This window comes from Coloeus monedula (genome assembly GCF_965178545.1).
Source record: "Coloeus monedula genome assembly, chromosome: 2".
Lineage (NCBI taxonomy): Eukaryota > Metazoa > Chordata > Aves > Passeriformes > Corvidae > Coloeus > Coloeus monedula.
This window is the reverse complement of record NC_138782.1, coordinates 44,222,851-44,249,256: the sequence shown is the minus strand read 5'-3', so window position 1 is coordinate 44,249,256 and position 26,406 is coordinate 44,222,851. Positions and strand designations below refer to the sequence as shown.

Here is a 26,406-nt window from a genome sequence, read left to right as displayed (position 1 = left end):
AATTAAAATAGTACCTGGAATCATTTAGTTTTCAGAGAAGATTTTTGTGAGGTGAATAAGGATTTTTTTCAGAAGACAGGAGGAGACAGACTTAAGATAGCCTTTTTTGATCAATGGTGGATGATCATCACAGCACGGATTTAAAGTTGTGAAGTTTATACCAGGAACAATCTCTTTTCTCCCTTCAGAACATCCGCATGAAAATGTTTCTTTCCCTTTTACCTACAAGCTCAAACCTTGTTTCAAAACCAGTGCTTTAATGGGGCGTTAGGGTGGGTGTCTGTTTTTTCAGGGGGTACAGACAAACACTTCCAATAGGATCTGTTTTCATTCCTACATGGAATGAAAGTAAATTCTGAAACCTTGAAAGTTGTTCTCTAATGAAACCATCACTTTTTGGTTAGCCCTAGTAAAACAACCCTCTGCTTTTTGATCAAGCATCACCTGCAACAACAAATTTAACCACTCAAAAGCAACTGGCTCAAAAGGTCTTAATCAGAGGACTTCCTTAGCTTTTTCAGAATGTTTGATATAAATTAGCCCTAGCAATGGTAAAACTGAAACTGCAGCTAAACCAAGGAATTGTCTTTTTCTTCTTTAAAACTTGCTTTTACTGCTTGAAATATTTCTGATGATCGCAGCCATAAGTAGGAATAAAGACATTGGTCACTTCAAAATTTAAGACTGCTTTACTGAATAAGAAATACTATGAAAATGTAAAATTACAAGAGCACTGGTCTCTTGCTGATATTGACCAAGTAAATTATTGGCAAATATCTGCCTATTACCAATCAAAGGAAAAAAACCATTTGATTGATGAGAACGTGATGTGTACCTGCTATCAGCAAGACTTAAGGTGCCTAAGGTGTCTAATTCCATTTCTGCAATTGTACTGACACTTTATCCATTAATAAGTACACAGCAAATGAGCACTTCTCCAAATTGCAGCTATTGACTGAAGAAAAATTTGACAGCATCAATGAGGAAACCTTCAGTAGAGCAATTCTCATTCTAATGAAGAAAATTTCTTGCAGATGACCTTTTCAATATGGTATAAAAAACAATAAAGAAAAACACTCAAAACTAATTTCCATAAAGCTCTAATGTATAAAATGAACAAATACCAAGTGCACAATAATTGCCTCTGTCGTTCATGAGTGTAACAAAAGCTTTGGCTCACATAGCTTCATTATGTTATCCTTGTTCACCATAGTAAATAGCTCCATCATGTAATACAATGGTTTACTATGAAAGGGCTGAAGAATGAGGATACTGTTTCATCCAGGCAGAAGATGAGACAGAATGTCTCTTTGAAGCAGTCTTGATGCTTCAGAGGTTTGCAGGAGCTAATTGAGAGAGATGATGTGGAAAATTGCCTCCTAGAGGTTGAATTGGTGTGGTCCCTGGGGTTTTCTTTCCCCCACCCCCTACCTCCACTCCCTGCCACTCTCTTTAGGACAGAGAGAAAGGGAAAGTAAATCTTTATGACCACTGCTATTCTTACATTTTTGAGAGATCACTGTGTTGGGAATCACCCTACACTTCAGTAAGGAACTGCACTGTCTAGTACCACGCTAGTCTGAAAGTTAAAAGATTTAACTGCGGCTATTTTGTAAGGTTGCATGTCACCCAATTTCTCTAAACAGAGATCAGAAGTAAAAGAGTGGGTGATATAGGTGGGAATGGCCTGTGAGGTCTCTACGCATTGCAAAGCTTTTTTTGTTTTTCGCTTTTTTACACTCAACCCATCCTACCACCACCACCACCCCTGCCACGCTACGTGACTGCAGTTAGGAAATACAAGACTTAATTTCACCGTCTCAAACTCAAAATACCAAATTGTAGTAGACAAGAAGCCTTGCAAGATAAAAATCATAAGAGTTTCTCTGAAATTGCCAGTGATATGGTCCTTCAGAACAAGAACCTAGCCATGCAATTTCCTTAATAGTGACTTACTATAAAATAAGTGGGTGTGGGAGTCATACTTTTGATGAAGGCTCAAGATTAATTTATCTTTAGATAGCATATTGTTATAGAAATAACAGGATTGATTTCAACCCACTTGCTTTTAGAAAACTCTTCAAGTTCAGCACTCCTGGTTTTCCATTCATAGACATTTCAAACACTATTTTAGCGTCTATTATTTTTCATTATAGTCAAGGGAAACTTTTATTTTCTCACCTTTGCAATTGCCTCGGTAAGCTATTTCCAGCTGAGGGTCTTTGCATTTTGCTCGTTGAAATTCACACCGGGACAGAAAAGTTCTTCCATCAGATGCACAGAGTGATTTCTGGGGGGATCCTGCACAGTCCAGGCTGCATTCTCTGTCTTTGTCTTGGTCCACTCTCAAAAACTAGAAAAAAGATATTAATGCTGTAGGAATGGTATTCCCATGTGAAAACTGCACTGTGGTCCCCTTCCCCAGCAAACACATACAAATATTACCCAAAACTGAAAAGAAAGTTCTGCCTTTTTAGTCTATTCAAATCCTAGTCAATTCTTTGTATCTGGGATTTTTCTGCTGCTGCTGGGAAATGGCAGTAACTGTAACATCTCCGTAACATACACGAAATCAGTATCACAATTTGGAAGTCTCTGAACTGCTTTCAACCATTATGAATCTCAAGACAACAACTTGGAGTTTTTGAAGCGAAAAAGGTGATGGCAGAAACATTCTTCACAAAAAAAGTGAGACAGCAATGGATGTTTGTCTATTTTATTACATATGTACTAATTATTCCACAATGACAAGCTGAAAAGTCTATTCTAAGATCCAAGTAGGATTTTTTACATAAATATTCTCATTGTGGATTTCAGTGTGCCTCTTTCTAGTTTTGACACAAAGCCACACTGAACCCAACATAATTGTTCATCTCTCCACTGCCAAGACTGCAAGGCTCATGAGTTTGGCATCATCCTTGGCATGGTAAAAAGAAGGACTTTCTTACCCTGGAACACGCTGCCAAGAAAACCTAATTGGATCTGATGCTGCTACATGCCAGCTAAAAACAAAGACAGATGAAAAGATATTACATTATCTTCTGGGCTCTTGAAAAGCTGAGACTCGGAGTAGGTGAACTCAGTAAGTGCTCAGATGAGTTTCTCTATCCTTCTGCTTCTGAACAAGCACAAAATTAAGCAAGGCATACAGCTACCAGGAGGTAATCATTCTCCTAAGCATCAGGAGGTGCCCAAGAAAAGGTCTTCATCCAGCTAAAGCCCTGTTTTCACTGGTGCTACTTCATCATTACAAACCTCAAGTAGAGAAAATTTTGAACTTCAGATGAGAAACTGAAATTAGAGAGAGGAAAATTTCAAGAAAAAAAAAAAAGAGGTCAAAGAGTAGTATTTGGGATTAAGAATTAAAAAAAAAAATTGCTACATATAGTTCCCCTGCATTTTATTACACATAAGAATTATATAAAGAAAGTTATAAATCTCCATAATCTTCAAACTTAAACTGTGGTCTATTTGCATTTCCTATCACTTAACATGAGGAAATACAGATGTTTTTCTGGAGAGTCTTTATGAAAATAGAGAGATTATCTCAAAGGTATCACTTTAAAATAGTGGTCAAATGGTTGGACTTTTACCAGAATTTTTATATTTTAGTGGCACACTAAGATAAAAATGAAAGCTTCCTTTTACCAATTTTTTTTTTTTTTGAGCAATTTTTTACTTTTAGGAATAATTAACTTCAGAAGCAAATTACTCACAAATTACACACAAACCCCAAATTTTTCTCCATGAAATCTAGCTACGGAGTTCCAGAAGTGGAGGACAGATGCTCCTTTCTCCCCATTTCAGTGTTATTTTGCAGATCCTTCTTGCCAACAGAAATTAATAATTAGCTGAGTGGGAAGGGAGAAAAACTGAAGTCATCTCCCTTTTCCTGCACAATGAGCAACAGTGAAGACAGGCATCCACGGCTCTGAACAACCTCCAAATCATGTTGGTCTCCAGGGCTTGCCTGGGTGCCCTGATGAGATGCACTGTGGGAGCCCTGTGAAGTCTTCCAAACTTCCCTTTCTTGCCTGGGAGGCATCTGCAGGACTCTGAGATTAGGCCTACCTAGGACTGTGAAAAGGACTTCTCAAGGACAAATGGACCACATGGGGCCCCTGGCAAAAAAATGGGATCCTGTCCTCTGCTTTACCTCTGACTTTCCCTGTGGATTTGGTGATGGCAAATCAAGTGATCTCCCTCTTTCTATTTTGTGAAGTAGGGATCTGAGTACAGCCTTTCTGTACATAGAAGCCTACCCCTCTGTAGTGGCTAGGCACTTTGCCCCCCTTAATTTATCCTCAACAAAATCCCTGTTGAGCAAAGAATTAGTTTTTAAAAGCACAGGAAGTCTTCGTGACCTACAGAAAATCATGCAGCAGGTCAGGGCACTGAACCCAGGCACCAGAACAAAACCACACATAGCAGCAGTCTAGCCTCTGCACCATTTTTCTCCCAGATTTTCCTCATTTGTTCTGTTTCGAGCTGTTGCAGGAGTTAAAATGGGTATGCCTGACAGTAACAATGTGGACAGAAAATCCCCTTAATTGTCTGAGGAACAAAATCCACTCCCTTGAGAGCATGATAGTTCACGGATAAAGCTGTATTTTAAAGGGCATTTATCCAAAGAGTTTTATTTAAGTATTTTATTATTTCAAAGCCTTAGAGGAGATTAGGGCAAATTAAGGGTTCAAGGATATTCAAGCAACCTGGAAAAGCAGAGGATGAAGACATACCCAGGAGACAAAACCACTTGAATAGCTTATTAGTTAGCCAAACCTCACTGGAGAATTTGGGTTGTACATTTAAACAATTTCCACCAGCCTCATGTAACTGAGGGATTTAAGAGCAGGAAGGACAAAAAGGCAAGCAAGTGTAAGGAAAGACGGCATGCAAAAGAGACTAGCAAATGTACTTAGAAAAAACCATACAGAAAGTATGTGATTGACATTTGGAAATATTTCATTATCATCTTTACTACAGCAGTATAAGATGATTCAAGTCAAAATCAGTATTGCTTGCTCACAAAGCCAAAGGAAATGATAAACACATCAAAAACTAATGCTGAAACAAGAAAAGGCTATGGAATTTTTCATTAGGTTTGCTATTTGTTCAAACAGGAACAAGCACAGTCCACTGACAGAAAAGCTGGGATCACACTGGTGCACATCTTAGAGCTTTATGTTTCAGAGAAAATAGTCCTTTTGATTAAAATAGGGCAGTTTAGAGAGAGAGAAAAATGGTTCAATACAGACCGGAAAGTGACTCACTCTCAATATTGGCTCATCCATTTCTGTCTTTGAATTAATTTAACAAACAAATGTGTTATTGTACAAACATGTGATTCACTGAAAGACAAGCTTAAAGCAGCATTTCTGTTGAATGCTGGTAATGACTGAAATTAAGCCAACAATAGTTGACCAACCTGAGATGGAATTATTTTGAACAACCAGCACAAACTGGAAAATTATGGCTAAACCCTATTAAAAAGCAAAACACTTTTAGCAGAGAGGTGTTCTTGCCCTAATGACACAGAAACCAGCCTAGTCATGTTTCAAAAAGTTTGTTTCAATTAAAAATTATGCCCCAGATTAAAAAGGCACGACTCAACTGGAGTTGCTGTAACTTACCTTCTCCTTTACATTTCAGTATCATTTATTTCAGCCATTCCAAAGCATTATACTTGAAAACACACAGCTTCCAAGGGGCCTACTATTCTGTAGTAGGCACTGCTTTAAATGCTCATGTAGTATTTCTGAGAAGGCAGAATAATATTGGGGCTATAGCAGAAAAATGTTTGATTTTAGGTTTACCTCATTAATAAAACGTAATCACTAAAGTCACCAGACGTGTACCCACTTGACAGGTATAAGCATTGCTGAAATATTACTTACTGTCATATATTTCAGACATCATGGAATTCCAGTATTTTCTTTCACTGTCCCACACCAAAGAATCTTAATAGTAGATGAAATCTATCACTGATGGTCCCAGTGATCTTTCATCTCTCTGTTACTGAAGTTCAGACTATGAAGTAGTGGATATCTGAAACCTTGCTTCAACTGGGGAAAAATATTTCTGCTCTGTTTTTTCCTCTGTTTTCTGCTCTGATTTATCTTTTTGCCTTTTTTTTTTGGTCACTGGTGCCACATCTGGGCTATGGACAGTCAATATGCTTATTTCTTCAACCACCAGCCACATGTTGCAGTCAGTGAGAAAGTTTTTCCAGTACCTTAAGAGTAGGAATTTGGTGTTTTCCTTACTGGGCTATTAAACTAATTATCAAGACAGCATGTACATATAACCTTGCTCACTGCTGTGGCGTAACACATATCTTCTCTTTACCTTACACTGCTCACTCTTATGCAGGGATTCAGTGTCATTCCCTCTGGTCTACATCCTGCAGCTACATCATTGCTAGGGCAGGAAAGGTCTTCAGATAAAACTGCGTGACATGCACACCTTCACATTTCCAGCGCACAGATCTGTGAACCCACCCTCTGTAGTGCACAGAAACTCTCACCTAAGCAGATGACAGAGCATAAGGTGAGAAAAATGGTGCTTGGCTAGAGAGATGCTAGATGCATCTGCAAGCCAGAGTGCCACTCCAAGGAAGCAGAAGAGTCAAGATCCATGTGGCAGTGTGGCCATGGGGAGCACCACATCGCTCTGCACTGGAAGAAAAGCTGACAACAGATGCACATAGGCTGAGGCACAAAGATTAGTTATTGAATCTGGCTCAAAGCCTATTAAACACTAATGGGAAGTGCTCTACTATACATTTCATAATACAGTGCACAGTTGTGGACTTTGTCTTCAGTCAGATGCCACTGTTTGATTAATCTGAGCAATGCAGGGCAGTTTTGGCCTAATTTTTTTTTTTCTTTTTTTTTAATTTGGGCCAGCTTGTCTCTAATAATTGCAATCCTATAGAAACATCTTTAACACAAACACACTGTACATAAAGCATAACTCATAACTATGCTAAACCTATTTTTATCTTGCCCTAACATAAGTTTTCTTACTAAAGCTGGAGACCAGGAAACCACTTTTTCTGTCTGTGGATAGAACCTCCATCCTTTTCTGTGACCCCAAGTTGGAGTCTGTGGACTACAAAAAAGACAGATACTTAATTTCATGGATTTGGATAGTTCATCAGAGGTTTTTTTAACCAACCTTCCTTTAATTTACAGATTCCTTCAATTTTGACTGGACCTATATACCCTTCACTGACATTAGGTATTTAAGCACAGTGACAACAGGTTTTTATTTTATTACTCTTTGTGGACCCCTTATAACTGATATACAGACTTTCCCTTAGACGAATTTCCCTTTGACCAACTTCAGAATCTAAAATGCACCAGAATCTAAAGACAGGTCTAGACTGCTTGCAAAACAGGAGACTAACACCTCATCTTGGAAAGCTGAAAGCCAAAAGGGCCTGGAAAACAAGCAGAAGAGAGAAGATGCATGTTAGACATCACTGCTGTGCTTGGAAAAGCCTAGTGCAGACTACAGCTTTGAAAAGCAATTTCTTTATTCTGCATCTGGTTACTGTGAGACGCTGAATAGAATGATCTGACTTCCCTGCTGCTGGCATGGGAAGTCTGCAAACAAACTATGGAGCAGTGCACTCTAAAGTGGTTCTGTGCTGAGGGCTTTGTGCTGGTGAAAAATGTGCTGATTTACAGTGATTTATGTAGCCATGCTGTTTCTGTCTGATAGCTGCCTGACAAGCAGATGTAGAAATCTCCAAGCTAGGAATATTTTGTTCCCTCTGGGCTTGTCTACAATGGAAAAATGAGTTAGAAAACAGTAATACGTGTGTGTGTGTGTGTGTGTCTGCATTTATGTATGTGTGTGTATATATCCACACATGCAAGTTAAAATCTGTAAAGTCATATTCCCATGTGTATTTCAGACAAAAGCAATGATGTTTAAATATCCACGTTACATTCTGCCTTAGAGAGCATTCCAATCAGCTACTCTGTCTCAATTAATCTGCTTCATTGAAACCACTAATTTTTTCAATGTTTATTTCTTCACTCTTCTCCCAAGGAATGAAGCAGAAGATGATCCTCATGGGTCCCTTCTAACTCATACTCTATGATTCTAAAGTATATTTACAGGACAAACTCTACTCTCATCCCAATGCCATGGCAAAGCATTCAGCCTTAGCACTTAAATGGATGGAAATTTTTTTTTATCCTTGTTATTTAGGACAGTACCAGAAGATACCTTCAAAATACCTGCTCTGTATAACTGCTGTACTCAACCTCTCTTTAACAGATTTGCTCATCTTGAGCTGTCCCACTGAAGCAAAATGATCCTTAATGACTGTTCCACGACAAACCCAGATCTGAGTACTTGAAATTGTAACCCCCTTTTATTCGCAAACATACAGGACATCACTATTAAGGTCAAGCTTGCATGGAGGAATTTACACAGAAGCCATCACACACTGGGCCTGTGCAGCCTTAAGAAAAAAAAAGACTGAGAGGAGACCTCATTAATGTGTATGAATACCTAAAGGTGGGTGTCAAGAGGATGGAGCCAGGCTCTTCTCAGTGGTGCCAAGCAATAGGACAGGAGGAAATGGGCAGAAACTGATGCACAGAAAGCTCTGCCTCGATATGAGGAAGAAGTTCTTCACTGTGCAGGTGACTGAGCACTGGAACAGATTGTCCGGAGAGGTTGTGGAGTCTCCCTCACTGGGGATATTTGAGAAGCATCAGGACTCAATCCTGTGCCAGGTGCTCTAGGATGACCCTGCTTGAACAGCACGGTTGGACCAGATGACCCCGTGTGGTCCCTTCCAGCCTGACCCATTCTGTGATTCTGTGACTAATCAGATATGATTCTGATGAGCCAGGACATGCCCGTGCTTGCTATTACAGTGGACAAGGCCATTTGCACTTAAAACAAAGAATCTCATCAAAACATTTCTGTCTCTTCTCAGTGGTTAGGGTTCTTGGTGTGTATCAGAATCTTCCCATTATAGTCCCCTACCAGACAAGTGAGCTGATTACTGACTTCAATTAAGTTATCTCAAACATCTGAAAATGAACATTTGGTCTTTGGAGTTCATTATTCCTGTTTACACAAAAAATTAGTGGCCCAGCCACAAGAGTGCAGCACTCTCCAGGGCAGCAAGCCATGATCATGGTGTCATAGTGTGGAACTAATTGTGTAGACTAGAAAAACTGGAAATTAGCAGCTTTAGGACAAGGTTCACCTGCCTTGGAAAAGTTAGATCATGTCCTAGAAACATCCCTTCTACCTCATAAGCTGGAGAATCTGATCAACTAGCTCTCCTGTTACTGTTTCAAGTCCTATGAGAATAACCTATCCCATAGCACCAAAGAAAAAAAAGGGGAACAAACTCTCAAAGTCCCAGGTTTCAGACAACTGAAACAGGGGTGGGGTCTAGATTTCCAAAATAACTTTATCAAAAGTGTCCCATAGGCTGTGCATCTGCAGGGGCACACAGGAGGCAGAACTGTCTCTAATACTTGCTGAAGCACTGTTTTATTGAAAAGGACCGTGTTAAACCTTTGCACACAGACACCCCCCACCACCACTACCTTTGCTTCATTATGTTTCATGAAACTTTTGATATGTAACTTATGTGTAGCCTCTTTCCCTATAAAATTTAGCCAGGATGGTTGAAATAAACAGCTAGAGTATGCAATTTCACTGAGTGGGGTTTGGGTTTGTTGGGTTTTGTTTTTTGTGTTGTGGTGGTGCTGTTTTATACTTTTTTAATCACCCAGAATTAGTACTCAAAGTCAGCTCCAAGTTACCTACCTATCAATTAGAACAGTGTTGTGCTTTACTCCTTCAGTGCCTGGAGTGCAGCAGAGCCTCACTGCCAAAACTACAAGTCTCCTCAGTCCTGTGCTACGACCAGCACAGAAAATTATTAAACAGGGTTGTGCTTTGATTGATATGTTTTGCTTTTGCATGTTATTTTTAAAATGTTTATTGCTTTAACAGGTGTTTTTTTAAAGTGACCTCTACTTTGCTGTACTGATGGAGGGATGGGGGGGTGAATGTCAGCACATCCATCATTTCTTTTTACTGTTGCTGCACAAATTACTAAAAAAGGCAAAACATCTCAGCTGTGCAACCGTGTAAACTAGGAAGGACTAGGCTGAAACTGAAGCGAACTGTGACATACAGTCTTTCTTGCTTTGAAGAAAGGATGGACACATGAATACCAGAAAATGCCACAAGAACAAGTAGTCCAAATCTCCTCTTTTTTCCTCTCCTTTTCTTAAAAAGAAACTTAAAGGTAGTGCAATCATACCTCTTGAAGGGCTATTCTCTTCAGTAGCTTAATTCTAGGATCTGGTTCCATCCCTACTAAGGTAAATACACAGACACCAACAGGAGCAGGCTTGGGCTCCTATTGAGTAACACTCAGCCCTGATGAATCACCCTTTCAGAAGAACCTTTCATTTGAATGCTTCTACAGTATACTTGTTTCAAGCACAAAGCACTCAATTCAAATGAGTCACACCAGAAACTGCAAAATCTGAGCATCAGAAACAATGTATGAACAATGTTTTGGCATTGATATACAACTAAAAATAAAATAATGCTCTTAATTTTAAAGATATGATAAATATTATCAGTGACCCTAAAACACCCTTTATCTGACTATGTTCATTCATTTCCAAGATGAGGACTCCCTCATATTTCATGAAATCACTTACTTTTGCAAACGGATCCTAGTGTATTCACTTTAGAAGAAAACAGCCAACACATTTAATACTGTAGATATTTAGAAGTAATAAAAGTGCACCTCAGCAAGGGCAAATGATCTGCAGCCTTTTCTTCCAGAACACAGGTTACCTGACTTTTCAGGGGTAAGAAAAACCTTCCTGTGCTTTTTATTATAGTTATTTTTAACTTCAGTTTAACAGAAACAGCTGGTTTTTTTTATTTTGCAACACCCAAAAAGTTAACACAGTATTGAAACCTGTATGCACTGCCAGAAAATTGAACTGTAGATTAGGACAGAAAGCATGACAGACTTCTACAGTGCTGAAAACAAGAAGGTGGTACCATCTGTACGTATGCACAACTGTTAGTTAGAGAGAGCTCAGCCTTCTTTTTTTGTCAGTGTCCAGTGGCATCACTTCTCCTGGTTTCAGAGTATTACCAGCAAAGTACAGTCAAAAACCTACAGGTATAAAGACCTTTGGTTACCAGAGACAGAACAAACTGTATACATTTAAGTTGAAACTCAGATTGAAAGGGCTCCTAATATGAAGATATTCTGTTCTGCATGTACTACAACCCACTAGTTGCTGGTTGTGTCATGTCCAGTGCTCTGCATTTGTCCCAAGTCACTGGTAACTTCATGCCCTTCATTCTTGTGGTATTGTTATTCATAATCTTTTCTTTGGCCGGTTGCTGTCATTTATAGTGTTTCTTCTCAGTTGCCAGAAGTCGCACAGGGAGAAAATAAACAGAGAAACAGTGGGATGCATTGTCTATGTATTGAATTATCCTCTAGTTTACTTAAGCTTTTCATAAGTACTGACCCAGCTTTCAGAATACAAGTGGGCTAGCACAACTGTCCTGTTAGCCAGTTTCCTGAGACACAGCTAATGTGTTTGGCTGGTGTCTTTCATAACCTCAGCAACAACTGGGGAAAATAGACAAGTTTTACTTCTTAGCGTTGTTTAAAGGCCACTTGTTTGAAAAACACTTTGGCTTCAAAAATATTGGAAGGCTATTTTAAAATGCAAATAAAATCTAAGTCATATCAACATTTCTATATCTGAGGGGTTTATTTCAGGATTAAGGAGTATCAGTACACACCCTTTAAAGTGTCTGAGGTATCTTAAAACAATAAAACTAAAGGCAATGACCTATAACTCAAAATAAGAAGCATTAGGTTAAGCCTCTGTCACAAATGCCAGAAATCTCCAGCACACAGCACATGCAAAACCCTGAAAATGAGCTTCTAGATGGTCGTCTCCAGTGTAAGGTATCGCTGTTCCTGGAGTCACTAAAGGGGGACTTCCTTTCAGCTCACCTTTGCTCTCCCCCACCACATGCTGAAGCAGCAGTCCAGCTGCAATTACACTGAGGGATATCAAAAAGAAAACTTCTTAAGAAGCACTTACCTCTGTGAAAAGGAAATAGTTTATTAAAGAAATAGAGGGACCCCCTCAAAAGCTAAAGTGAAACAGTGCTGGATGTTGGGTTGCAGAGTTGTAGGGAACAATCTCCCTTTGTGGGGGAGAGAAGGGCTGAGCTAAATAGGGCTTTTCTATATCTGAATTTCTATGCAACTCTATTTAGTGCCTATCACGATCGGCAGGCAACTGGCCACTCTCCATATGGCTGGTTGCCTTCTCTTCCTAGGGAACTAAAGAACACAGAGGCATCTCAAATGACGAAGACACAGTATGAGACAATATCACAACAGAGCATTTCTTTTTATAATTTAAATCAAGTAAGCAACTGATTCACGCAGGGCAGAAACTCGATAAGACATCAAAGGTCTAATCCCCAAGCCATAAAGCTAACTTGCTGACAATAACTCCAGAGCTCTTACTCTCTTACATTTATCACTGCCATCAGCTCCTTCAGAACAAAGTATTTGGGAAAGAAGGCAGGCAGCTGAGTCTGGGAGGCAGATTTTGCTATTGCTAAACTGTTGCTCTTAAAATAACATGTTCCCAGGTTTAAATACTGTCATCTTTAAAAAGAGGAATCATGCTAAAAGCAAAGGGTTTAATAGTATACATTTGGAATAGACAAGGGTTTAACAAGCCAGTCTAACAAGAAAAAAACACTTCCCACAGGGACACAAGAACCTGTAAGCGGTTTTCTCAAGCCACTGGCAGTTCTATTTCCTCTCAACTTTGGGGTTTTATGGAACTCTTGTATGTTTGTTTGTATGTTGGGCAAAAACATTTTTCCTTTAATTTAAACCATTGTTTTCCAAGGAAAAAAGTCATTAGGAAGCCACTTATTTTTAATTATTATGAGGACTTTTTCAAAAGAAAAACCCCTAAATATGAAAAACAAAACTTTGTGTGCATCTAGCAGTGGATAAAAGGGGTCAACAAACCATGATCCAAACCAGACATAGAAGAATTTTTCCAAGTTCTGTTTCACATTTTAAGTGGCCTCTGCTTTCTTTGTCAGAACTCATGTTCCTTGCAGTTCTTTGCCTTCTACACACCAGTTGGCCAGTAGCTTTAAAATCTGTCCTAAAAGATCACCCAGTAATCCTAGGGATGTTAAATTGTCCTACTAGTAGTACAATCCATTATTCCCTTTCCACCACAGACCTACATGTGTGAGACTTCTTGATAGCAAAAGGAATTTTTAGGGATGACAAACCAAATGGAGGAGAATTTGAAGGGCTTCCATTTGAGTGCAGTGAGCAAAGACCTCACAACTGTTGGTGCAGTGCCAAAAAAATCCCCAAAAAGGCTGTAATGACAGTCACACATACTGTGTTGTAGGTGAAGAATCAACAATAGAAGAGACTACTGCACTTCAGATGTAAAAATAAAGATACTGGTTTTAAACATAATGAACCTGAGAACACACAGAATAAGACTGTAGCAATGAACTGAGAGCCTTTTGTAATAAAAATCACCCATATTACAGATTTTGGAGAGTTTGTGGATTTTGTAATGGTATGCAATCAGAATTAAGTTTTGCACACTTGAGGAAGCCTAGACACTCTGTATTTGAGATAAGAAAATGCTTGTAAGTACTTGAAAATATAACAGATAAAAAACCCCAGACCTCTAAAGAACAGGTATTTCATTTTAATCATATTTTCTCTCATTCCACAAAGTGAAAGAATTAAGGCCCAGCAAGTTCCAGCTCCTACCAAGAGCTTATATAAACAGCATATTTTTACAGTTCAAGAGTGAGGATTTCTGCAGTCCAAAGTCTCTGATGCAATTTTTTATATTTGTGGCTTCTAGTCATACTTGAAAAATCAGAGAATCTTTTCCTCTCAGATTATTTTCATTGGAAGCCTATAATTACCCCATGTTACAGATATTTTTTATATGCAGTGGAATTGACCAACAAAATACAGACAGGGGTGGCACCTACAAAATATTTTCCTATTTCACTGTGGAAAACAGCTCCCTGATATGGTTTTGCATGGATTATAGCATTTGGAAGAATATTTAACAGAGCCCATCCCCTTCTAACAAGCAGACCCATCACACCAATTCCACATCCTCTTCCTCCCATGTTACAAGTCGTTTCCTTTCTTAGAGTGTGGAATCTGGCTTTCACAAATCTTATTTTGTCTTTTAGTGCTTTTGAGGTCAAGCAGAGCAGCCTCAGCCACAGCTTTGTTTCTCTGCTGCATGTAGTGGCCTGGAAAGCCAGCAGTCAGATGCCTAATTTTGACCAAATCTCATGCACATGGGAGGAAGAAAAGAAATAGTGACACCATTTTAAAAAAACTTAATTTTTGTTCCCTGTCGTTTACCTCACAGTGAAAAAAAGAGCATATTCCACAGAAGAGGCTGAGGCATTCTTACCTCCCTTTATGTTGTTACCTGAGGAAAAGGAACATTAGGCCACTGGACTAAGGCAAATTGCTCATTTGCCACCATTCTCTGTAGGGAGAGCTTGGCCAGCCACATAAGGAGAACTACGAGCTGCCCACCACAGGCTATTGATGCTCTCTGTGGACAGTGCTTAACCACCTTTAAAGTAATCTGAATGAAAATGATAAATGTCAGTGTAAATATATTCAGCCATGAATATGGCTTTGGCTAGATGAGCAAGGGTATTTTTCAGGCACCTTGGCAAATGTAAATAACCATTTAACTGTTCAGAAAACAGGAGAGCAAATGTTTTATGTGAATTCAGCATGCCCATATTTACTACCTGAGAGGCCTTCTTCTCTTTAAGATGTAGGCTTGGGGCCATAAAAAATTTGTCCCATATCACCTAGAACAGATTGCATTTGATGCCTAAGTTATCCTTCTGTCAACTGCACAGTCTGTCACTTGACCTGCTGGATGCCATCCACTAAGCTTGTATCCCTAGCCACCTCCTACAGCACCTGAGGGCCAGGCCTCTCTGCTAATTTTAGTTCCCTGAGGTCTGCCACCTCTGCAATCTATACCACAGCTCCACCCACAACTTATTCAGAGCAGCATCATTAGCTGACTGACACACCTGGCATAGAACCTACTGACACATCTGTCATTATCACTGTCTTGGACCCAGGTACACAGGTAGGAAAGGATGTTCTCCTATGAATCTGTCAGATATGAAGAGGTGCCAAAGTACCACAGATTGCTGATGCAAATAACTCCAAATACTTTGTGGTATTTTCCCATTATCAAACAATCCACAGAAAATGGCTGCACCTTTAAATTATTCTCTTGTATTCATGTTTTAGAAAGTTAAAAATCTAAGTCCTCTGCAGCTGCAGTTGATACCCAAATATACATTCTCCCCACAACTTGCCATTAAAAGAGAAAAATTCTGCTAGCATCAGTTTACAGACAGTTAATTTAGTCACAGAGATGTGGTGGCTTGTTCAAAGTCAAAGAGGAAGTCTGTGGCAATGCTGGGAATTAAATACAGGACTCCAGAAACTCCTTCCTGTTTTTTAACCACATGTGTCATCCTTCCAAATGGTCTTTCCTACATAAGATTTAGTCATGGCTGAAATAAACCCAGTTCATTAACAAACCAAGGACGTGGCAAGACAAACAGTATGAATCCTTCCACATGGATTTTCTTGTTAAAAACTTTTGAGGATATTTTGTAAACTATTTTATGACTTTTGTTTCAATTTAAAAAAAACAACCCTTCACTGAATGTCATTTTTAATGCAATCTAGGATGATGCTCCCTGGAAAAAGCACAGGCTCATCTGTTTGGAATCTGCACACTATTAGTTCTCTCAGGTTTTGAACAGGGTGGTATGGATTGGTTTTTTTAGTTCTTTCAGGGCAAGTCCTGAATTCAAGGTCTCACAGAGTTCTCCACTTCTGAGCCTAAGAGTAGAGGAGAACAATAATCATTTAGTTTGTAAGGGGTATATAACTGCAATTTTGCTTCTTAAAGTAACCATGACTCCCTCAAAATCAAGGCAATATTTGTACTCTTACTCCCCACAATGAACTGACTAAATCACACACAAGACATTTTATCTCTTAGCGCTTCTTTAGACCTCACCCAACAAAAATCAGACTATCATTACTTGTCTTTGTAAAGCATTTCATAAACCATGAATGAAAAATACAGTAAGACCAAACATTAAACAAGTGCCAAAGCCACAAGATCAGGCTCTAAACAAGGCCGCAGACTTGACTTTTGCTTTAGTTCTGTAGGGCTTATTTATGGCTAAGCATTAATTACTTATATTTTCTATGTCAGCTTAGCATAATGTTTTATTTAGTTATGTGGTTTTTAGCTTTAGGAGCACCTCAGTTTCCAGATACTTCTTTATGTAGCTGTCAGACATAGAGAAACAATGACAGCATTGTTAATATATCCATCAAAACAGAATAGATATGATACATTATTGTTTCTCTAGCAAACTGACACTGTTAAGGCAGAGGTATATTTTTCAAGGTTTTCCTAAACATTTTTTCTTACCACTAGTGTGTTTAAAAGCTATACTTCAGTGCTTCTCCACAGCAGGATTTCAACCAAATTGCAAATTGATCTGAGAAAAATAGGAAACACTTCAACCAAGAAGAACATGTTCATTAACATGGTTTCCATACCCAAACACCACAATCTTTTCTTCTCACAGTTGGAAAAGCAGAGAGGATTAGAATGACAAGAAGCTGATATCATAATTTATCGGCTGCACACCATGCTTTTAATATCACAACAGCTTTCAGATAATCAAAATAAATGATAGTAGGAAATCTTGAACACAGAGTAGGTAAGATGTATGCCTGTTATCTGCTCTTAGAGGAATGAAGCTGCAAATTCACTAAACTCTTTCCCTCCTTGCACTAACAGTTTTACTAAGGAAACTGGACTCTGCTTGAAGCTGAAAATGTTTTCTTTCTGTAAAATATTGTTGAACCACAAGAAGATCCAAGCTAACTAAATATGGAGCAAGACATGTTTTTGTATACCAGCCCAAAATATTCTCTTACTGATTCACTAGTAACTTATGACCGGTTTGGATATAATCTCAACCAACCATCATTGGTTTTGGGAGGTGAAGTGACATGAGTCAACTGTAATTAATATGATAAAGAACAGCTCACTCTTATTGCTTAAGTCAGTCCAGTCAAAGCTTTGCTTCTTGCAACAATGTTCCAGTTGTAACCTTTAGAAAGGGACACAGCACATTCCAATTACCATACAACTCCTTTCTCCCCAACTCAAAAGCATAACATTCTTGTTCAGATGAAGGTGAAACACAGTATCATGTTTTCATGTGCAAGAACACCTAAAGAAACAAGAGACAAATACAGTCTTTTTTCATATGGTAGATGTGTGGCATACACAGCTTAATAAATTGTTGCTGCCCATTACTAAACATTCTTCTTTCTTTTTCCCATTTCTAAGTGTAAAAAACATGTCAATTGAAAGATACTCCAATATCTTTCACCACAGCTGACATAACCCTGCACAAGAATCCACTAAGACCTTGTTCTCTGGCTACAGGAATATCACATCCAGAGAATACAAAAACAAGAACCAGAAGTGAAAGAAAACTATTTAAAAATAGAGAAAAATTGTATTAATAAATTCAACCAGTGAATTTTAAGACTATATTTAACAATTCCTGCAGAAGTAGTACAGAAAAATGTCAGGTTTTAAGCTGAATCCTGAACTCCAGATAAAGGAGCAGATGACCTGGTGCAGACAATAGATAGGAGATAGAGCCCAAAAGTTATCTACTATTAAGCATATATAAAATTCCATTAGAGAGAGAGCGAATGGTAAGTCTGTAGGAAGCTTGATTCTGAGCAATGAAGAGTCTAATTGAAACCTTTAAGCCTTAACTTGGACTGCTTTAATTGTCAGTGTGCAAGAATATACACCATTACCTAATTATAAAGGTGTCCATCTTTAAATTTTTGGGGTTATACAAGTTCCCCCAATCACCACACAGGTTGATGTTTGAGTTTTTCCCAGTTCTATTCTTTTGTTTACATGTAATGTGCAAGCTGAACACTTTTCATATAAAGTTGTGTTCTTGCACAGCAGGTTATCAGCTTGAATATCACAGAATCCTAGAATTTTCTGAGTTGGAAGGGACCCAGGTGGATCACTGAGTCCAACTCCTGGCCCTGCACAGGACCACTACATGAGTCACACCATGCGCCTGAGAGTGCCGTTCAAATGCTTTTTGAACTCTGCCAGAGTCAATGCTGTGACCACTTCCCTGGGGAGCCTGTTTCTGTGCCCAACAACCCCCTGGGTGAAAACCTTTCTAACATCCAATCTAAACTTTCCCTGACACAACTTGAGGCCATTCCCTTGGGTTCTGTCACTGGTCACGAGAGTGAAGAGATCAGTGCCTGCCCCTCCTCTTCCCCTCACGAGGAAGTTGCAACTGGGATGAGGTCTCCCCTCAGCCTCCTCTTCTCCAGGCTGAACAGACCAAGGGACCTCAGCTGCTCCTCACATGGCTTCCCTCTAGACCCTTCACCATCTTTGGATGCTTTCTGACACCTTTGTATCTTTCTTATATTGCGGCGCCAATCCACCTCTGATGAATATGGGATATATCCTAAATAATGAAAAACTAGGGCTAAAACAGACTTCCTTTTTCTATGTTACATGCTTAAGCTGCTCTTAATATTTTGAAAGAACAACTGATATCTTACAAAATTCACCTGTGTTCTCAAAACACTTTACCTAGCCATGTGTTTTTGTACACAAAAAGAAAATCCCCACTGTTCCTTCCAGGATTCACACTGTTTGCAATCTTTGAAATACTGCTTTTCTCAAGGGGAAGCAGCCTATGATTGCTCATCTTTGCCTGCCTCAAAGTTACAAATTTGAATGGCAACTTAAAAGAAAGAATCAGGATTTGTATGTTCCTTAGCCAAGACCTAGTACTTCATTTAAGAAGAGCTTGTAGACCTAATCATCTCCTTGCACTCTATTTCATTACTTGCCCAGAGCCATCTGAAGTACCAATTTCTTCAATCTGATAGAATATGCAACGTGACATTTTGTTGGACTCACTGTTTTCTCTCTTGCTCCCTTAGTGGATTATATTTTCTTGCTAAGCATTACTGAACTGGTAACTGCATGGATCTTACCCTTGACTGACCCTGGTTTATATTGCTCTTGGCTCAAAGAGGCAAGAAGGAACAACCCCCAATGAGAAGTCTGACCATCTTCCTCCAGGGGAATTGCAGCTGTGGAGAGACCACATATCATCTTTGGAAAATACAAATCTGTAAGGCAGTTTCTCTTTGCTGGCATAATATGCTGCAAGTCAGACCACTTTCACTAGTACAGATAAGCCAAGTCCCCTCCTTTGATGAAACAGAAAAATAGCAATTGCATCCAAATAAAGCTACAGGTAAAGGAATGGTAATTTATTTTCATCCAGTGAGAACCTAAAAACAAAGATTAGATTCAGCAAGCCTGAAAAACTACATAGGAACACTCAACAAGAGGGGTTTGCAGCAATGCTTCTCAGAGTTCCTGTTTCTGGCCAGGACAAGAAATACCACAAGAACAGCCACAGTTTAATCTGAAACTGGATATGCATGCAAGAATAATGAAGATGGAGGGATGGGGAATGACAGACACAAAAACACAGGACTTTTACAATCTCTGTCCAACCTAAAGAAAGGCTTGGGTTTCTTTATAGCTCGAGTTCGGTTGAAACCTTTATGTAATTCAATAGGGAAAGCTGGAGTGGAAATCAACACTTGATCCAGGTCTTATATTCTCTTTACCTCAAATACTTGTATAATGTTGGTTCCTAAGAACTGATGAGTGATAGCCTTAAAGGTGAGAGGCAAAGAGCACAATGGCAAATCCAGTGAGCTGACAGGGTGCAACAGGACATGGCTACAAAACATGTGAAGAGAATTCACTGGTTGTAGCAAAGCCTGGAGGAAACCAGTGAGGTGGGAGAAAGACAGGAAGAAGGATGCAGCAATGGCCCTGAGCACTACCTTAAAAAAGGTCTCAAATGGCCCTTGTACAGAGCAGCCATCCCAACCCATTTATATTCTGTGTTTGCTAACACACCTGCATCATGTTCTTGTGCATGCGAAGACTTGCAGACAGTTTCTTCCCAAAGCTGATGTAATGAATACATGTAATTTCTATATTATTAGCATAGAGACGCATAATAGGGACAGCACAGACCTTTCCTTACACATCATCTACTGGCACCAGTTGCACTGACTTTAACAAAGTTACTCCTGATTTACATCTGTGTAAAAACAAGTCCAATGTGCTCAAGGAAATACTGTGCACAGCTGGGACAGTTTAGAAACATGAAATAGATGTTTGTAACACCATGTGATTAAAGAAAAACCCAAACCACAGAGTTTAGATCTGAATCCAAATCCTCCTCAAGCTTGGTGTGTTTTAGATCCAAGATTTTGATTCAGACCCTTGTCTATATAAATTGTAGCAACTCAAAATTTGCTGTAATTTTAACTAATATATCACACCAAATACATTGGCACCTACTTTGGATCTTAAAGGCTTTGTGGTAACTGGTAAATTAAGTTGTGGAACATAAGCAGTAAGTACTTTTTGGTCTAGAACAAAAAAAAAACATGGAAAATAAACGTGTTAACAGGCAAGTGCCAACTTGATGTTCCACTGAAATTACAAATTCCATTTTCCATAACTCAGATGTGAACTTTAATTTGCTATAACAAATACACGATCATTAGAAGAACTCATTCCAGAGTCAAGCTCTAGGGATACCTGTGACAGAACTCAGCAATTTCCAGTATGAAAAAAATTGTCATGGTTCCAAAACCAGTTTTTGCTTACAGTTAGAACTCTGCTTCTATGAGGATTATCTATCAACCTCAGCTGTTTCCTTGCTCAAATATTTATGGAAGACATTGAACTCTTGCTAATGTCATTAACAGCAGCAATCCCATTTCCTTCCATAGGACAATTCATGGAATGCTTACACATTAGAAAGCAGAACTTACCTATTATGAAAATATTTGAAATGCAAGTAAGCTTGACAGAAAGTAATAAACAAGCAAAATACCCTTCTCATTCAAGTGATCTCCCTTAACTTTCAGCAAAAGCAAAGATCCAATAACTTTAAACTGAAGTTAGGAAAATCAAAACACAAAATAATTTTATTTTTAAAAGCTGAATCTTATTAATCAGATGGATTTACGTATCCTTAGTATGAATGAGAACAGGAGTGGCCCAGCTAGGAATATGTACATGCTTAATACTTACTTCCCAAGTAGCATAATTTTTTCTGAATTTGAAAGTGTTCGTCTTTATAAATGTATATACTGAAACCAGTTGTATAAGAAGTAATTACCCCAGTAATAAAATTAAATCATTTTCCCACTCTTGAGAATCAGCGTCCAAACCAAATTATGTCAACTATGCAGTTAGTTGTGGGAAAAAGATTTCTTTCCTAGAATCTAGGCCAGTAACTCCACGTTGAGAAAGTGCTTTCAAATTAAGTTAAAGGTCTTCTGACTCCAGCCACAGATGTTTTCTCTCATGGGTGGTATATGCTACCAACCAAGTTGACAATTTAGAAGCATTAAGAATATGCAGAATAAGCCTTCATTTCCCCTTACTCTGAGCTATGACTACCCAGTAATTTAAGTTTTCAAAGTAGTGTAATCAGACAGCTTCAAATCCTCTTCTTCAGCAGGCAGTACTGAAGAACAAAAATGCAAAATTGAAGCTCTATGCTGGATGTTAGTACTTACTGTTACTAGATGCCAGCCTTTTACTCAATGCAACATTTTCACAACTAATCAGTATTTTAGCTTTTCCCAATGAAAGAATATTCTGCCTATTTTCTCCAATTCAGTTGCTTTCACCATTTCCATTGATTTTGCTCGGGTAGCAAAAGGAACAAGTCTCTGGGGGACAACAGCAACCTTCAAAGCAGATCCCTAGCCTCATCCTAGCCAGAAAAGCAGTAACACTTACAAGGATATGAGCTGATTTTGTCAGGCCCACCTGAAAGATTTTATATAACAAAACTATGTATGTTAGTTAAAAACAAGTAGTACTACACCTCTTGCTGTCATCTGAGCACAAACCACAAAGAAGGTGAACAGAAATACAGTTTCTTGAGTCTCCACATCAACAGTGACACCATTCATCAAAAGAAAACTACCAAAGCTGTAATTGTTTCCAAACATCCATAAATTAACTCCAGTGCCTCACAGAGACCCACACTGCAACACCTGTCACGGCCAGATGTTTTTGTTTGTTCTGTAGGAGCAAACTCAGTGCTTTCAACAAGAGGGGAAAACTGTCCTGGTGTTTTTTGGTTAAATGGGGAATTTTGATGCATCAGTCTGCTTATGTGTATATCTGTGTTCTTATCTATCTATTCATTACTAGCTTACATGTGAAATCATAAGTTTGTTGGTAGTTTTGTGAGTTTGGGCATAGTTTCTTTTCTTTATACAGGCAATGTGACCTGCTAGAGCCACTTTTTTGAGTACACAAAAAAAATTCTGAGCCTGGAAAGATTTGGGGATAGAACTATTTCAGTTAAAGTGTATCTGAGTCAAGGTCATGTTGCCAAGGAAGAGCATGAGAAATTTGCCTTACTACTGCTCATACTGTGATTCTTATATTAAATACAAGATAAACATATGAAGTCAGATTTATAGAAACAAATTATATTATTTTACTGACTTAGTATGCTGTGGTTCAGTTCCAAGTAAAGAACATACTGCTTACTATGAGAGAAAGGAGGGGAGCTACTCTTTCACCCAAAGAGTGCATTCAGTAAACTGAATTTTTGGTATCTTTCTTCAGTCAGGTAGCTAGAAAGTAGGAAGCGACTTCTTCTCCATTAAACAGGAGCGGGAAAATTCACCTACATTTGATTGACAGCTGCAAGTAACATCTACAGCTTAATTAAAAATTTCAAGTCAATACTGAGATGAGAGAAAATCTCAGCTGTTTCCAAGAAGGCCAGGTGACACTTTGCCAGCCCAGCTGTACCTCAAGAGAATACACACAGATAAAACAGAGGCTTCTGGAAGTAGCTGATTCTGATTTCTCTGATCTCTGGCTGCTTGGAATTTTCTTTCTACATTTAAGGGTGATAAGCATTTATTAGGAAAACCCAAGCAAGTCTGCAATGATTCTTCACTCTGGCATAGACAGGAGACTCAACTTCTGTGTGAATAAAGCTACAGTGATGAATTCACACACTAACAGTTACTGGCTGAATGAAATTTCTGTGGTCTTTGGTTGTGGCTCCAAGAACCAGGGAAATGGAGTCCCAGCTATGTCTGTTTCTGATGGGTGCAAAGCAAATTTTCCAAAACTGTCAGTGTATCATCTGCAAAAACACAACTGTGAAGCAGAATTGTGTTAGCCTGCATGGAGAAGAGTTTTAAATGCTGCAGCTGCCTGTTATACTTGGAAGATCCATCTCCATCTAAGCATCATTTTGGCTATTTGTCACTAGAAAAGATAACTTGTACAAGTGAAATATTTTAATACACCTGAAAAATATTTTCCCAAGTAACTGATTAATTTCAGTTTGTCTTTTAATTCTGGTTTTTGGACTCTGTAAGAAGCCATTGTAAACTACACTGCTGTACCCAGCTATGTCTTTTTCTTGCAAGTTACATAATTTAGATTAGCAGTACCTAAAATGCTCGGGTGCAGAGGGTCATTTTCCTCTAAGAAGTTGATAACCTTCCCCACACTGTGCTATTGTCTCAGTGGAAAATTTACCTCCCTATGGGTTACAGCTAGAGAGATTTGCAGCTTATGTTTTAAACTCATTTGACTCCCTTAAGAGTAAATCATTAACTAGATTGATCAGTACATTCATGCCACATAACTGGGACAAACAAAAGTTAAACAAATGTCTCTTTTTCAGCACTGGTAACTCAAGGACATTTCCTTACAAGACCAGGACTTGGAAGCTTCCAGGTGAGATCAGTGTTCAAGGGGTTTTGGCCCAATCAATGTAACAACCACTTGTTATATTTAATAGAGACAAGCACTAGCAACACACAGTGTACCTGCAGAAAACCAGACCTGAACACAATGAATTACGCATCATTTCCCTATGAGATTTAAACCTTCCCTGAACTGTAGATTCAGCAGAGAAAGGCATTCCCATCTATGTTTAGCTGAACTTCTAAAAACTCATAATAAAATCCTCTGTTCCTTTATTTTTTTAATTTGTTACTTCTAAGACCCAGGCAGCATCTGGGATTTTTATTACTGTAGGCCTACACAGGGAAAATTAAAATTACTTAAACGATATTGCAGCATTTCAGTTGGTGTATTTTAGTGCAGGTAATAGACTTTGTGGTGAAAATGCTCAGTTTCAGGAATTTTCCTAGCAGACTAAGAAACAATTTACTACTCTATCCTGTGTTTTATCCCTTTTAGATTCTATTAATAGAAAAGCTCCATGGTTACAATCTTAGTTTCTCTGAACTAGTGAACTCAATCCAGTTTACAGGAGTCACTAAAGTGTTCCTAACTATAGTGCTTTTCTTCTCAAATAGGTAAGATCTTCATCATTTCAGGAGCCAGTTGGATGTGAATATCCTCTCTTACTGAGAGAGAAGAAAACCAAAGAGGCTGATGAACTCTTGCAAGGACCCATTTGTAATACAACCTTTGGCAGGGTTTATTCTCCCAGTCTTAAAGTGAGCACAGACTGGGAAGTGTTATCCATCTTCTCCCTTCAGGAAAGGTGCAAGTTTCATCTGCAGACACCTTAGAATATCGTAAATTTTTTTGTATTGTGAAAGTCCCTATTCCACACAGGATCTCCTAGTGTGTTTAACTATTTTAGTTTCATCCTTGTAGCTGAACAGTTTGACTACTAGCTGAATAATATGGGCACATAAGAATCACTGAGAAATGCTGTTTATCATCACTAAACACAGCAGCATCTCACAGAAGACAAAATAAATAGCAGATGTCAATAATCCATCACTGTGTTCCCATCTGCAAATACTACAAGTCCAAATCTTCCAAGCTGCAGCTGTGCAATGACTTCCATTTGAAAAAGGATTTACTGCTATAACAAGGAAAAATTTTCCTCTTGTTATCTTATGTACATATCCAATAGCTTTTATCACAACAGTGAAATAAAAGGAAGACTTGACAGGTGTATGGGGGCTGGTACTCAGCAGAATTGCCCAGAGCTCCTTTTTGGGATATGTGCTGCAAATTCACTGACGCAGGATGCCCCAGTACTCAACAAAAATACACAGTAGCAGCTTAAGTTAAAAATATTGGCACTGTGTCCACAGCAATTTTGAGTGAACTCACACAAACATACACATGGGATATTAATGGTTTGAGATGTAACTCTTCCTTTTTCCATTGTTTCTCTTATGTGGTTTAGAGAACATCTTTTCAACATTCTTCACATCCTCCCCTTCCCACCATCCCAGAAATGGGGGCGACATTTAGGTCTCCCAACCATGAACTCATGGAATGAATCACACAGAGAGCTAGTGCAGGAAAATCCTGTTTCCTGAGAGCAACCACAGAGCTCTGAGCAGCAAGGTTATGTTATGACATGCAAGTTGGCATTAAATCCACCCTAAAGTTCAGTTCATGTAAGAGTTCACCACCATATAAGATTTTACCAGTGGTTGCTCAAATTGAGTGACACAACAACCTGCTTAACAAATCCTCTCCTCCAGCACACTGTCCTCCCTGAGGATAAAGCAGAGCTTTATCCTTAAATTATTCAAACCAAAAAGGCAAGGTTGAAGAATTTTAATTTCCTCTGGAGAAATTCTCATTTGTTTCTGCCAAACAGCTACAGGTTTCTGCTGCCTCTAGGCCAAAACAGCCTGACAGAAGCACTTAGTTTGGAAGTGCCTGGTAAGATGGGATGTTTCTCAGTTCTTCTTTCCAATGAATTTATGTCTCCTCCATGTGCCACAAGCAGGATTCCAATAGCTCCCTCCACCAGATTAAAAAAGACCAACACAGTTTACCAGGATCCTTGACACTGCTGCTGCCATAGAGGGGCACATAAACCACCCCACAAAAGTGCTTCTAGGAGTTTCACAGTTCACAACCTCACACTTGAGAGCCTTACCTCACCCATAGTTCCAGAGATCTCTGCCCTGAATACATTAGATGTGAACAGAACAGGGCGAGGAGATTGGTGCATGCATTCTGCAAAGGGTCTGCCCCCTCTGAGATGTCACTGCTCAAAGAACTACTCAATGTTTTTTACAGGAATAGCCACAAAATATGGGAC

At 38.9% G+C, this 26,406-nt stretch overlaps 1 protein-coding gene across 1 annotated transcript in view; it reads right to left on the bottom strand.

Annotated features, from left to right (window-relative positions):
• SMOC2 (SPARC related modular calcium binding 2) overlaps positions 1-26,406 on the bottom strand; it is a 139,949-nt gene that overhangs the window by 91,700 nt on the left and 21,843 nt on the right. Inside the window, exon 2 of the mRNA XM_082277054.1 lies at positions 2,182-2,353. Within this exon, the coding sequence (XP_082133180.1) occupies positions 2,182-2,353 (172 nt within the window). The remainder of the gene's footprint in view (positions 1-2,181; positions 2,354-26,406) is intronic.